The sequence below is a fragment of the Tachysurus fulvidraco genome, chromosome 25 (genome assembly GCF_022655615.1).
Source record: "Tachysurus fulvidraco isolate hzauxx_2018 chromosome 25, HZAU_PFXX_2.0, whole genome shotgun sequence".
NCBI classification, from domain to species: Eukaryota; Metazoa; Chordata; class Actinopteri; order Siluriformes; family Bagridae; genus Tachysurus; species Tachysurus fulvidraco.
Genome location: NC_062542.1, coordinates 5,302,352 through 5,315,516, shown reverse-complemented (window position 1 = coordinate 5,315,516; position 13,165 = coordinate 5,302,352). Strand labels below are relative to the sequence as shown.

Genomic DNA, 13,165 nt, shown 5'->3' with positions numbered 1-13,165 from the left:
GTTGTTGTTGTCAGGTTACAATTTTGCTTCACAGGAGCTAAAAAAACGGTTAAAACCTGTTTCAGCATGATGATGCCCCTGTGCACAAATCAGGCTCCATAAAAACATGCTTTTCCAAGATTGGATTGGAAGAGCTCAAGTGTCCTGCACAGAGCCCTGACCTCTGAAAGCAGACCTAACCCCAGATCTCCTCACCCGACATCAGTACCTGATCTCATTTATGTTCTTGAGGGTGAACGAACACAAATCCATACAGCTGTGCTTCAAGACTTCACAGAAGAGTGGAGCTAATTATAACACCAGAGAGACGAATAAATCTGGGATGGGACATTGGAAAGAAGTACATATGCATGCAAAGGTCAGGTGTCCGAAAATGTTTGGCCATGTAGTTTGCCAGAATGAATATTACTATTGTTATTAGTATTATTAATAATGACAACTATAATCATAATCATGTTCATCATCATTTTCTTCACACAAACAACAGTAACGTGTGTGTGTGTATTCTCTAGATCTATGGCTCTATGGCAACCAGAATGAAGCACTTACTAAAAATTAATGAATAAATGAATGACTACTTCTACTATTATTATGTCTACTCCACTCAGTGGTCACTTCATCAGGTCTCTGATGAAGGTGTTTATTTAGTACACATCTTGCCTATGTGTTGTTACATGGCAGCCTCATCTGGAACACTAACACACAGGCAGTAATGAAAACCAATTGCACAGCAGTGACAATAACATGGTAGTGGTAGGTATGAGTTTATCAGGTGTAGCAGCATCACTGTGGGGTTTTAAAACCCTCTGTGGAAATGCTAGGTTGAGAATCTGGTGGACTTTTTTTTTCCATAGATGCAGTAGAGAGGAGCTGACAAAAATCAGCAGCAACCAGGATACCATCAGCATCTGTACTATAAAGTGGTGCTCTATAGTGTGGTTTATCTGGTAAACTAATTAAAAACAACCAGCATCCTAACAACATGCACTCTAAAAAAAAATACACTGGCTCAACTTAAAAAAATTAAGGTAACAATTTGCATGCATCTTTTTTAAGTAATTTCAACTCAGTCATTATCATGAACCTTTTATAGTTAGACTAACCCAATTTGTTTAGTACACAACCAAAATGATTGGAAATTTCAAAGTTTTGGTGATATTAAGTGGTAAATTTACATAATTTAAGCTATTCTAACTTCTTTATTTTGTTTCCATTCTACTTATATATGTCCATGCAAATTGTTACCTTATTTTTTTGAGTACAAGTAACTTATTTCACTTCAATCAGAAGAAATAACACAGCAGTTCCAGTTTTATGATGAAACTGGTTTATTATAAAAACCAATGTCAACTTATGTACAAATAGGATTTTACAATACATGGACAAAAAGATAATTATCCAGGACTCAAGTATTTTTGAAGTAAAGTCGAGTAAAGAATCAAGTATTTTTCTTAGTAACCTGGAAGGTACAAATCAGAAAAAAATAAACTAAAATAATAATAATAATAAATCACAGGAAATGTAAAAAATGAATTCCAGCAACAGACACATGTGCCAGATAATTGGGTCCACCTAGCTGAAACTAAGTTTTCTTCCTTTTTTTTATATTATCGCAGAAAAAACACTAACCTTCATCTAAAAAATTGTCAAGATTACTGCAGCTGTATGTGTAAGCACAACAAAACTTTTACATTAATCATTTCAGAAAGACAACAGCCTAACATTTCAGGACATTTTCTTTAAAGTCATTAGAGATCTTCCTCCTTTTCTCCAAGATATACTATTAAGGAACGTATAGCAGTCTCTCTCCTCCTTTCCACGGAATCATCCTGTAAAGAAATAGGACATTAATGGACACAGGAGTTAAATCTTAGGATACACTGCAAGAAAAATTCAGACCTTTTAAACTTATGATTTGACAGAAAAAGCTTATAAAAAAAATATTATAAACGAATTATACCTTGTATAAAAAAAATGTAGTCTTAAGTGTTCCTGACTAATGAATCTTTTCAAATTGTGTTTAAGTTGTCCTGACTAAACATGAAAAATTGCAAACTTAAAGAAATGTGTCAGCTGCCTAACCATGAATCATTTTTTAGAGTGTGATCACATAAGTAAGATCACACAATTTTATTACCTTACAAGTCCTCCTGGACTCGAACGAACATTTAAACCATTCTGTTTTTTTACTTAACCTTGCCTTCTTCACCTTCATTCATCTTCAGACATGTTTAGACTCTCAGCCCGTGTATTAAAATACAATCCTATAAAGTCAGATTTATCCCCAGTTTATTGTGTAGAACATAATCTAGGTCATCGTCTTTGTTTGATATTTATGGCGAAATATTATTCTCAGAAGTACTAAGGCATGGCTGACATTTGCTCATTGCTTTTGTTATTGATTTTGTGAAATTGTTTACATCATGGCATCACATTTCAGGAAATCCTGTGCCGCCTTTGTTGCACCTGTTTTGCCATACATTGCACCGAAAAAGTATGATTAACTGGAAAAAGAAGTAGAGCAGAGGAGACAAAAGCAATAGCTTGTTTGTGTGTGTGTTTGTGTGTGCGTGTGTGAGTGTGTGTGTGTGTGTGTGTGTGTATGTGTGGAGAGAGAGTGAGAGAGAGACAGATAGAGGTCCCCTGAGGACCTAAATGACCTTGAAGAATAAAAGTCGATAATGTTCTCTACAGCTTTTAGAGCATAATTTAGGGATTTTGAAATGCCATGCTATGTCAGGCTCGGTATATATAATACTCTGCTTAAAAGCTAGACTGGTTATATTTGTCTGTGTCTGTGGCAGTACTTTCACTGTTTATGTACAGATAAGTTGTAGAGATTCAACATGATGTACACTTAGAGCTTACCTAAAACCACCAAAAGACTGACACATTGCCGACTCGCTTTAACGAACATGTTACTCAGCTTCTTGGGAGCTATGACCTGCACTGTTAACTTTGTCTAGGATTCTGTCAACAACATAAATATTCTAACCATAATATCGCATTAATCCTGTAAACACATAATAATAGTTGATTATTCATTTTGTGACAGAAAAAAGACCACATTCATTCATCCATCCATCTTCAGCTGGTGAGGGAACACAGTGGATGGGGAGTCTATCCTGGGAAAGCCGGGCACGAGGTGGGAGTACACTATGGCTCAGTGCCAATCCACTTTGTTTTCAGGAGATTTGGGAAAACCAGAGAATCCACCAGACCAGAGTAAATCCATATATCACATTTATTTCTGGAATGTACTGAATTTAGTTCTGAAATTAGAAATTTGTGCCTTTTTTAAAATAAAATACTCTCTCACTCACTCATTCTCTACCGCTTATCCGAACTACCTCGGGTCACGGGGATCCTGTGCCTATCCCAGGCGTCATTGGGCATCAAGACAGGATACACCCTGGACAGAGTGCCAACCCATCGCAGGGCACACACACACACACTACGGACAATTTTCCAGAGATGCCAATCAACCTACCATGCATGTCTTTGGACCGGTGGAGGAAACCGGAGTACCCGGAGGAAACCCCCAAGGCACGAGGAGAACATGCAAACTCCACACACACAAGGCGGAGGCAGGAATCGAACCCCGACCCTGGAGTTGTGAGGCAAACGTGCTAACCACTAAGCCACCATTTCCCCCAAATAAAATACTTTTATATATTATTATTACTATTAAAAAAATTCTGCCCAGCCTGAGTGACGTGGAGGAGCAGGTCATTTCAAGGTTTCTCTGACGTAAATGAAAGCTCAAAACCGCTGAATCTGTGACATTCCTGCCACGTTAAACCTAATACGTAACTGGATTACAGTATCGTATCGATGTCATAAAGCTGTACAGCAGAACAGATGGGGTTTCAGTGCCACCGCATACTTACAGATCACATGAGGTGATGACAGAATTAATTTCCATTACATAAGCCAGGCAGTGGTTCAGGAGCACCGCAGGTTTAGGAAAATGGGAAAAAGGATTGAGCTGAGATTCTGAGAGGCTTGTTGTGTGTTAAAAACTCTTTATAAGGATTGAAAAGACATTTGACTGCACGTGTGACTGTGTGATTTAAAACCATCAGTGTTGCAAAATGACACCGTGTAGAGATGATTATCAGGACTGGGGACCACACAAAAAAAGCTGGGGCTGGTAGATGGTTGTGCACGATTAGATAGGAAGCTCGCAGCACAGAAAGATTACATATTTATTCATCATCATTTAGCTACTCTATCATGGTGGATTATAATGACTATTATGATTATAGTTTTGACAACTAGATCAAGGTAATTGATTGTATAGTTATAGTTACAGTTATAGTTATATAGTTATAGTTATATAGCTATAGTTACAGTATATGATAACTGCAGGAGAGGGCAGGAAAGCCCACAATAACGTCATCAGCCGAAAGTAAAGCCTTTTAACCTTACTCGCAGGTAAAAATGCCTCCTCATTCCTTATTAGATTTTGGTCATCCAGGTGATATGAGTTATTTTCTGGTCTACAGAGACCTTACGTTTGCTTAAGTCACTGACAACAGCTTTCATTTTTGGTGCATGATTCCAAAGCTGAGTGAGAGCATAATCTTATAAATAGCAACGCTGAGGCGTGGCAACATACTGGTGTGACAGTTGATGGTGATGAAAAAATCCGGAACATTTTTGACAGTGTTTTTATATTGTGGTCCAAAAAGCAGTATTTCCATAATAAAGTATGATACGTTCCTTGAACTGTCCTAGTACATCCTTGTATAGAGCAAACACTCCTTGGAAAAAATATGCGATTGATGCATTTATTGTCACCATTCCAGGAACAAATATAAACTAATAGTAATTTATTGACTGATGTCATCATCTTAAAATTGCTTAATATGCACTTGCTTAAAAAACTGATATTAGATTATGCAGCTATCATTCCATATATTTTGTCATCCTTTTTCAATTAGCTGATTAAATAAATACACTTTGAAGCATGGGCGTAAATTTCATTTAACAGTAGGGTGGACAATAAATATACAATTTCTCATGAGCAATTTTTGAAGGGGGACACAAATAATACAGTCAAATTGTACTTATAAAGATATGTCCCCACAGTGAAAAACCTAGCTTTTATTATTATTATTAGTGTAGCATTGAGACTGTGTCATTATGGTCATTTTCTCAGGTTCAATGACAAAGCAGATTTTTCTTCAAAACTATTTATTGCATTGTTTGTGTTGTTTACAGTTAATCCATCAACATACAATAAAATATAAACATGACTGTTTTTGTGAAAAATATATATAAAATAAGTAATGTTTTGTAAAAAAAAATCAATTATTAAATAATCAATTTACAGAAACTGCTCTATGTATAAAACAATAAAACGGCTTTGGCGTTAGTTACAGTGCACTATGCAACAAGCTATTGTAAACAAGCTAACGTTAACTAGATAAGTAATATTTTAATCGCTAATATAGCAGATTCAGGGAAAATTACATCGGTAATCAACTACATTAAAGAGAATCGCTTTATTTAAAGTGAATAAAATCCCCTACTTAATGGAGTTGAACATTAATTGAGCCGCAGTTACACACCTGACTCGTGTGTGCAGAGTAAGTGAGATGTACTGGGAAAGCAGGCAGTGGGTCAAACCACTGTGAGGAAGGGGAGGGGGGACTCAACTGTTTCTAAATGCAGTTTTTGTGTTTGTTTTTATTTCTACTTACACAATTATTTAGGTATACGTACATATATTTTTCACAATAGAGAGTGCGATATTTTTTGAATAAATTTTTTTTGGGGGGGGGCGGCCTCGGATGGGGGGGGGGAATGTCCCCTCCGTCCCCCCCCGGGTTTTACGCCCATGTCTTGATTTCTGAAGATTTCATAATAATTTAAATGAAGATTTTTATGAAAATAATTTCTTAATAATTTAGATAATTAACATTTAGAGAAAATATTGTTATTCCAAGAGCAACAGAGACTGACCTATTAAGCAGAGTCCCTCTGCCCTGCTCTATCCATCATTTCATAAAAACACTGTGTATTGCACTTGTCATCAGCTCTAAACCGAAGCTCCAGTTACAGCTCAAGTGCCTGGCAAGGGCACAGGCTCACACAGGTGGCAGGGTTGTGATGTTTCAGGCTGCACTCGATCGCCTGTAATTCGACACAACACCTCCACAGCATGGATTTTCCAAATTAACCAATGCTTTGCTTTTAAAAGTCCATTTATTTCATCATCATAACCTGGTTACTCTTGATACACTAGATCTGGCTAATTTTAGACTTGACAACATTTAGAATGTTTTGTGACACGTTCAGAAAGCATTGTGTTCGGTTTTAGCATCTTATCTGGAGGTTCTCTTGGACGCCACGTGTGTTACTATACTTCTTATTTATTTGTTCGACCTTTTCTTTAAATCTTAGGTAGCAGGATTTGCCTTCCCCAGTCCTCAGATAAAGCCATGTGCTCATGTTTTTGTTTGGTCTGTTAGTCACACCGTACTTTACATGAACTCCCTATGCGTGTTTCTCCTGTGTCTTGTTAACACATCATTTACATTGTGTACCTACACTTGCCTCTCCCGTATCTGTGTTACGTGATCTTGTTTTTTGCATTTTGCTTTCTCACCTTAAACTCACATTTATATTCTATTACAGTATGTTACATCATATTTGTTGTCTGCAGCTGTGGGGAATCAGAGACCGGAGACTTTTGTATTTTATCAGCATTTGCAGCTGTACAATGCATCATCTGCACAATTTTAGCTTTTCGTTGGAACTTTCACAGCATGTAGTAGTTAGAGGCTTAATTACCAGTTATTAATGGGGTTTGCACTGGACAAGTCTGTAACAATGACTCACTGTCTCTTTTTATCTAGTTCATCTTTCTTCACCAACCAAGGCATCGTGAACATTTGGTGATGCCCAATAGCCTAACCCATGCATTATTCTATAATATGATAGTTTTATAGTTTCAGTCGTTTGTCAATATGGTAAGAACGACTAGTAATTGACATCTTTGTTCTGTGTCTCTTTATGATCACATTGGTAATGTAAAGGCTACATAGATGTCTTTTTTTTTTCAATCTAAATATTTATCTAATTGTTTGTGTATAAGTTATTTTAACTCCTTGACCAGAGGAAGAGCGAAGGTCTTCAAAGTTTCTCCCCTCACCTGAAGGGTGCACTCTCTCTCATTTCTGAGAGAGAACCATGACCCAGCCAACACTGACTGCATATAACAGAGACTTTACAGCTATCCCAACATACTGGATACCCCTACAACCTTGAACCCCTACAAAATCTGTCATCAACCACTAGCTCTTTGCCAGGGTTGGTCTTGGATCCAAAGTTTAAGATTAGTGCACCGATAGAATGACAGACGCCCAAACCAAGCCCCATAGAGAGCTCCAAGGATACTTTGGATGCTTAAATCTCTACTGGTGTCCCACAAGCTCCATTATATCTTCCACCATCCGGGTTGCTGCCATCCTCTGGAACCTTCACTCATAGTTCAGAGATGCTGTTGATGGTCACAATGGACCATCTATAACTAGGCTAGCTCTTGAGACTTTTAAGTTGGACTGAAAGACACATGTATTTCCAAGACAGTGAAGAAAATCACATATGGTTATAAAGTATTAATTCGGCTGTAAATAATAATTTTCCTAGTCGAAACATTTAAATAACAAACTGTCTATGTTGGTGACACATGTGACAAGAGCTAGTTGGCACTGTGGTATACACAACTCACATCTATAAACAGTCCTGTATTTTATCAACACTACTAGACAAGGGTTAGGTATTCCTTCACATAAGTCTGTGTGTGTCCTTGCATTATGAAGGTGAGTGACAGCAGTGATGCAGAAAATGTCCACACAACGCCTCCACATCACTGAGGGGTATGTGCCGTTCAAGGAAACAATGACAACTCCGACAAATTATGGTGACTATACTACATCGGTTGTATCAGAGAAGTCTGGGTTTTGCTCTATTTATAGCCAGGCCTGCTCAGAAACAGGAGACGCTCGGGTCTTTCACATCAAGGTCATTTTTATATTGAAAATGTAGATCATCCGTGACCTCATTAAAATATATAAGTATAAAAAGTATAAAAATATACCTTATATGAGGGATATTTGAGTTAGTTTTATTATTATTATTATTATTATTATTATTATTATTATTATTATTATTATTATTATTATTATTATTATGGGTTTTTAAGCTACTGTGCACATACACACACTGCTAATAAGGTGTAATATAATCTGCAGGTATTTTGCTAATGTTTTCTAATGACAGTGTGATATTGATAAACGTAACCATTTAAGTATATGTGTATGTGTATGTGATTAATAAAATTTGAGGTGATTAAGATCACATCACAGCATATTGCTTCACTTCACCATCAGCAATAATCATAAAGTCCTGATTAGAAAGTCAAGTTGAGAAAGTTGAGATGTGCCACATGATCATGTTGATGGAGTTGCCCTCCACATGTAAGTAACAAGTAGTCTTGATTATTTTTTTCTGCCCATGGGGTAAACCAATCAGTACACACTTATCATGATGTCCAAGTCCAAAAATAGCAGCACCAGATTATTTAAGGACTACCAGGCAGTGAATCATTGATTGCTAGTTATGAGATATAATCATTGCTGTTATCTAATGTAGTTCAGGACAAGATGCACTGCCTGAGCCGGACCCCGAGTTCGTACCTGGTCAACACTTACAGCGACGTAAAAGAAGTTGACGAGAGCAAAAGAGAATCATATGAAGCCACCTGGTTAGACCTGGTCATGGAGACAAGACCAGAGTACAAGTATGTTTCTTTGTTATAAATTGTATAGAATAGAATGATGACATTTGGTCCTCTGGTAGTACAGTGCATTTCAAGATAACGGGATTGAATCTTGTTCAGATTTACCACCAGATTTGTCATTTGTCATTCTTCAGTGTTTTCTTAGAGAATACATAATATAATGAAATGCTATAGGCTATAAACTGTTCTCACACAAGACCAATCCATACCAATGAGTGTCGAGATGTATGTATGTATGTATATATGTACTGTATGTGTGTGTGTGTATGTATGTATGTGCGTGTGAGTGTGCGTGTGTGTTTGCATGTATTTATGTATGTGTGTGTGAGTGTGTGTATATGTATGCATGTATGTATGTGTGTGTATGTATGTATGTGTGTGTATGTATTTATGTATGTATGTGCGTGTGTATGTATTTATGTATGTGTGTGTATGTATGTATATATGTATGTATGTATGTATGTATACTGTATATGTATGTGTGTGTATGTACTGTATGTATGTGCGTGAGTGTGCGTGTCTGTGTGTGTGTGTATGTATGTATGTATGTATGTATTTATGTATGTGTGTGTGTGTGTGTGTGTGTGTATGTATGTATGTATGTATTTATGTATGTGTGTGTGTGTGTGTGTGTGTGTGTATGTACTTTTAGGCAGTCATTGTCTAATTACTTTAAAACATTTAAGGTTCTATGACACATTAATTGCTTCACTGCTTTCAAATCCATCGAAGCGAATTACATTCTGAGATCACCACGGGTTGTGACGTACGGTAGATTTCCTGTGAACCAGTCTGGTCTTATGACAAGGCACTTAGTTCTGCCCACATACGGTAACTGCTGCGGAAAGGATATTACAGTTTGTTTGTTTGGGGTGTTTTTGGGTGTCAACCCTGCACTGTTGTACATGAAAATTCTGTGAAATTTTCTGAAATACTCAAACCAGCCTGTCTGGCAGAAACTGAGAGACTTGGGTCAAAGTGGAAAAAATAAACCAAATTTATCTCTCATTCTGATGTTTGATTTGAACATCTTGTGTACGAATTCCACATGATGAACTGTGCTGCTGCCACATGACTGGCTGACTTGATAATGGGTACTGTATATAATTTGGCAGTTAACATGAGTGTTTTTGTTTTTCATCTCATCCAGGGGAATGATTATTAAACAGATATCTAATTTCTGATATGTATATTACCCTTTTCTACAGAAATACACTCACTGAGAAAGACTCATCACGAAAGGAGTCTTACAAACGAAAGCGCGTGCGTCATTTTGTTGTGCGAAGGTTCCTCAATCAGACCTTTTGCACTGGTGAAGAGGGAACAAAACTGCGTGAGTATCAGCTACCGTTTAAAACCACGCTTCCACTACAGATCTTTGTGCCCAGGAAACTCTGCACTTCACCAGAGACAAACAGAGAGACGTCGCCTTCCTTTTTGCGCTCGGACAGAGACTCTGAGAAGAGCGAGAGCCGGAAGAAAGTGCTGTGGTCCGGTGTGGAAGATGCTACACAACCGGAGAGGACAAAGTTCACAGTGCGCACACTAGTGTCACCAGCGTGGGACTTGGCACGTGATTTCCAGAGAACATAAAGAGTAAATGCAATAATCACTACCCATAGCGAAATACACCGAGTGTGATCAATTTTCTTATTTATTTTACTCCAGCACTGTCCAATCCTCGACTTTGATTAACTGATTAATTTTCTACAACAGCAACTTTATATTCTATTATATTATACAATTATATCATATCATTTATATTGTAACTTATACAGAGACGTGTGATGGAGGTTCCAAAATAATTGATTAAAAAAGTTTAAGGAACAAAAATGAACAAAGGTATTGTTACTTGGTAAAGAAGGATCGTAGATATAGTGAAGTTTTCTGTAAAGGGGAAACAAGGAAGGAGTCTCTAGATTCAGGGCTTTGTAATAGTCATTAAGAGAGATTAAAAACAAAGAGGTTAGGGAATGATGATTTATAGCTGGGATAACGTAAGTGATAACAGGAATTTCTTTAACAAATCGCTGTGGTATAAGAACAATAAAACAGTTCAGGACAAGCTGTTAAATCAAATGCATGTCCGCATCATAGCATCCCATCGTTGATTATTTTAACAGCAACCCCTGATTTTATTTATTATGGGAAATTTTTATAAGGGACCTATTACAAAATTATATAAAATTATACTATTTACTTCAACTCTTTTACGTTTTTGACCAAATGAAATGATCCACAGATGTACTATTACAGATATCTTTTAATTACAAAATAAGACTGCTGTTGTAAGTGTAAGTATGTTGTATGTATGTCTTATTTATTTTAAAGTATATAGATATGTTACAATGCAGTTTCTTTGTGTTAGGATTATTTGTCTTTCTGTAGACACAAAGACCATATTCAGCAAGTCTGCATTGAAGTGGTGGAATAGAACACATTGGTTGTTTCCAGCAAACTTCTAGAATAAATGCAATAATCTCTACCTATAGTGCACTACACTGAGTGATGACAATATTTTATATTGTCTGCAGCACGACTTGAATTCTCGATTTTGATTAACTGATCTTTTTTTTTTTTTACAACAGCAGATCTAGATGGATGGATGGATGGATGGATAGAACTTTATTGTCATTGCATAGTACAGGTTCACAGCAAGTGCAGTTTGGCATCTACCAGAACTATATAATAAATATAGGTATATATGTAAACATATGTACAGGATGTGTTTATATATATATATATATATATATATATATATATATATATATATATATATATATATATATATATATATATATATATATATATAATATGTGTGTAAACATATGTATGGGCATTGTTGAAAAGTACAAGTAAAATAAAAATGAGCAGACACTGTTGTAAAGGAACAACAAGCAATATTATAACAAATAATATTAATGCACAAGGATTCATCAAGGATTGGCAGGATGACACTAACACCTGATGAGACATTTCAGCCCCAAATATTCTTCTCTATGTTCTTTTCTGTGTCGTGTTTAATTCTGAACCACTGCTGAACTGCACTGTTTATTTATAGTCGGGATTCAGGCATACACTGCCATCTAGTGGAAGATTATTTTTGTTATAAACTCCAGTGTTATTTATTAGCTAATAAAACATTTCGTCTTCTTTTAATCCAAAAGGCTTTTGTGTATTTTATAATTTATTTTTGTGATATTACACCTGAATGGCACAGCAGCTTAGTGATCAGAATACATGCTTCACACCTCCAGTGTTGCGGGTTCGAGTCTCACCACGAATCATGTTTCCACCTAACTCTATCTTCAGCACCTCTACTCTCACAATGAACATGTCCTTTTTTAACACATCCATTTATCTCCTCTTTGTCCTTCCTCTTGACCTCTTACCTGGCAGCTCCATCTCCATCGTCCATCTACCAATATAGCCATCTCCCTCCTCTGTACATTTCCAAACCATCTCGATATATAAACCTAAAAGAAAGACACTTTTGAAATTTTTTGTTTTTAATTTTCATTGATCATTACAGGGATGATTTTATGACATCTGTAAGAATAAAAGAGTCCAGGTGAACCAGCTATAATTTCATGCTGAGTAACAGAAAAGACTTTATACAATCACCGAAGCAGCATTACTTATCAAATGAATCCTAAATATGCTTGACTAGACAACGTTAAATAAACATACAGATGTGTGAAAAATTAAATGAAAGGGTTTAGTAAGGTGTTGGGTCTTGATGAGCCACCAAATCACCATGTAAAGTACTGTGTCAAATCTTTGTAAAGTGAAGAAGGCTGTTCTTGTAAAAGGTTTTTCTCATATGGGGTTTTGATGTTGGTGGTGGTCGAGTTGAAGAAGAGCACTGTGCATTTTTTTTCTTCTTTTAATTTGTCAATCTGTATACAGATATGCATTAGTGCAAACCATGAGAACTGCCACATATTACTGGGATAGGTTTGAAAATAAGAACAATATCTTTCTGAATTTCCTCCTAAGCTCTCTTGATATCAGGAAGTGACGATGTCAACCTGGCTTCTGCTCTCTTGTGTTTCTGCAGTGTAACCTGCAGCCTCCAGTATTTAAGATACAGCCACATCAGCTTCCCATTTTTCCTCCTGTCCATATTCAGGATGTCTGCACAGTGCCTATCATGTTTAAAAATGTCCCTGATGTCATCCTCCAAGCCCAACTCCGCCCCTGCCGGGTCCTTGGCCACCCTGAGTAGCAGCTCATTCTCCATCTCCTTCCTGCGTTCCCTGGGCAGCAGGAGGCTGCAAAAGGCATTCTGCCTCTCCACCAGCTGGTTCTCCAGGTCCTGAAGTAAAACGTGGGCTCTCTGCTGCCATTCCT

At 36.9% G+C, this 13,165-nt stretch overlaps 2 protein-coding genes across 4 annotated transcripts in view; one reads left to right on the top strand and one right to left on the bottom strand.

Moving 5' to 3' along the window:
* Positions 1–8,610: 8,610 nt before the first annotated feature.
* On the top strand, positions 8,611–11,495 carry zmp:0000000930 (telethonin). Of its 2 annotated transcripts, XM_027177048.2 has the most exons (3): positions 8,611–8,812; positions 10,021–10,408; positions 11,401–11,460. In XM_027177048.2, the coding sequence occupies exons 1-2, from the start codon at positions 8,676–8,678 to the stop codon at positions 10,403–10,405; spliced, it is 522 nt and encodes a 173-aa protein (XP_027032849.1). In that variant the 5' UTR covers positions 8,611–8,675; the 3' UTR covers positions 10,406–10,408; positions 11,401–11,460. The 2 variants fall into 2 exon arrangements, with proteins under 2 accessions (XP_027032849.1, XP_047664830.1); XM_047808874.1 differs by having other exon boundaries at positions 10,021–11,495.
* Positions 11,496–12,300: 805 nt separating this feature from the next.
* Positions 12,301–13,165, bottom strand: part of ccdc127a (coiled-coil domain containing 127a) — a 3,070-nt gene continuing 2,205 nt past the window's right edge. For both annotated transcript variants that reach the window (XM_027170114.2, XM_027170107.2), the window contains exon 3: positions 12,301–13,165. This exon is cut by the window's right edge and continues 333 nt beyond it. In XM_027170114.2, coding sequence (XP_027025915.1) covers positions 12,807–13,165 — 359 coding nt within the window. In that variant the 3' untranslated portion in view covers positions 12,301–12,806.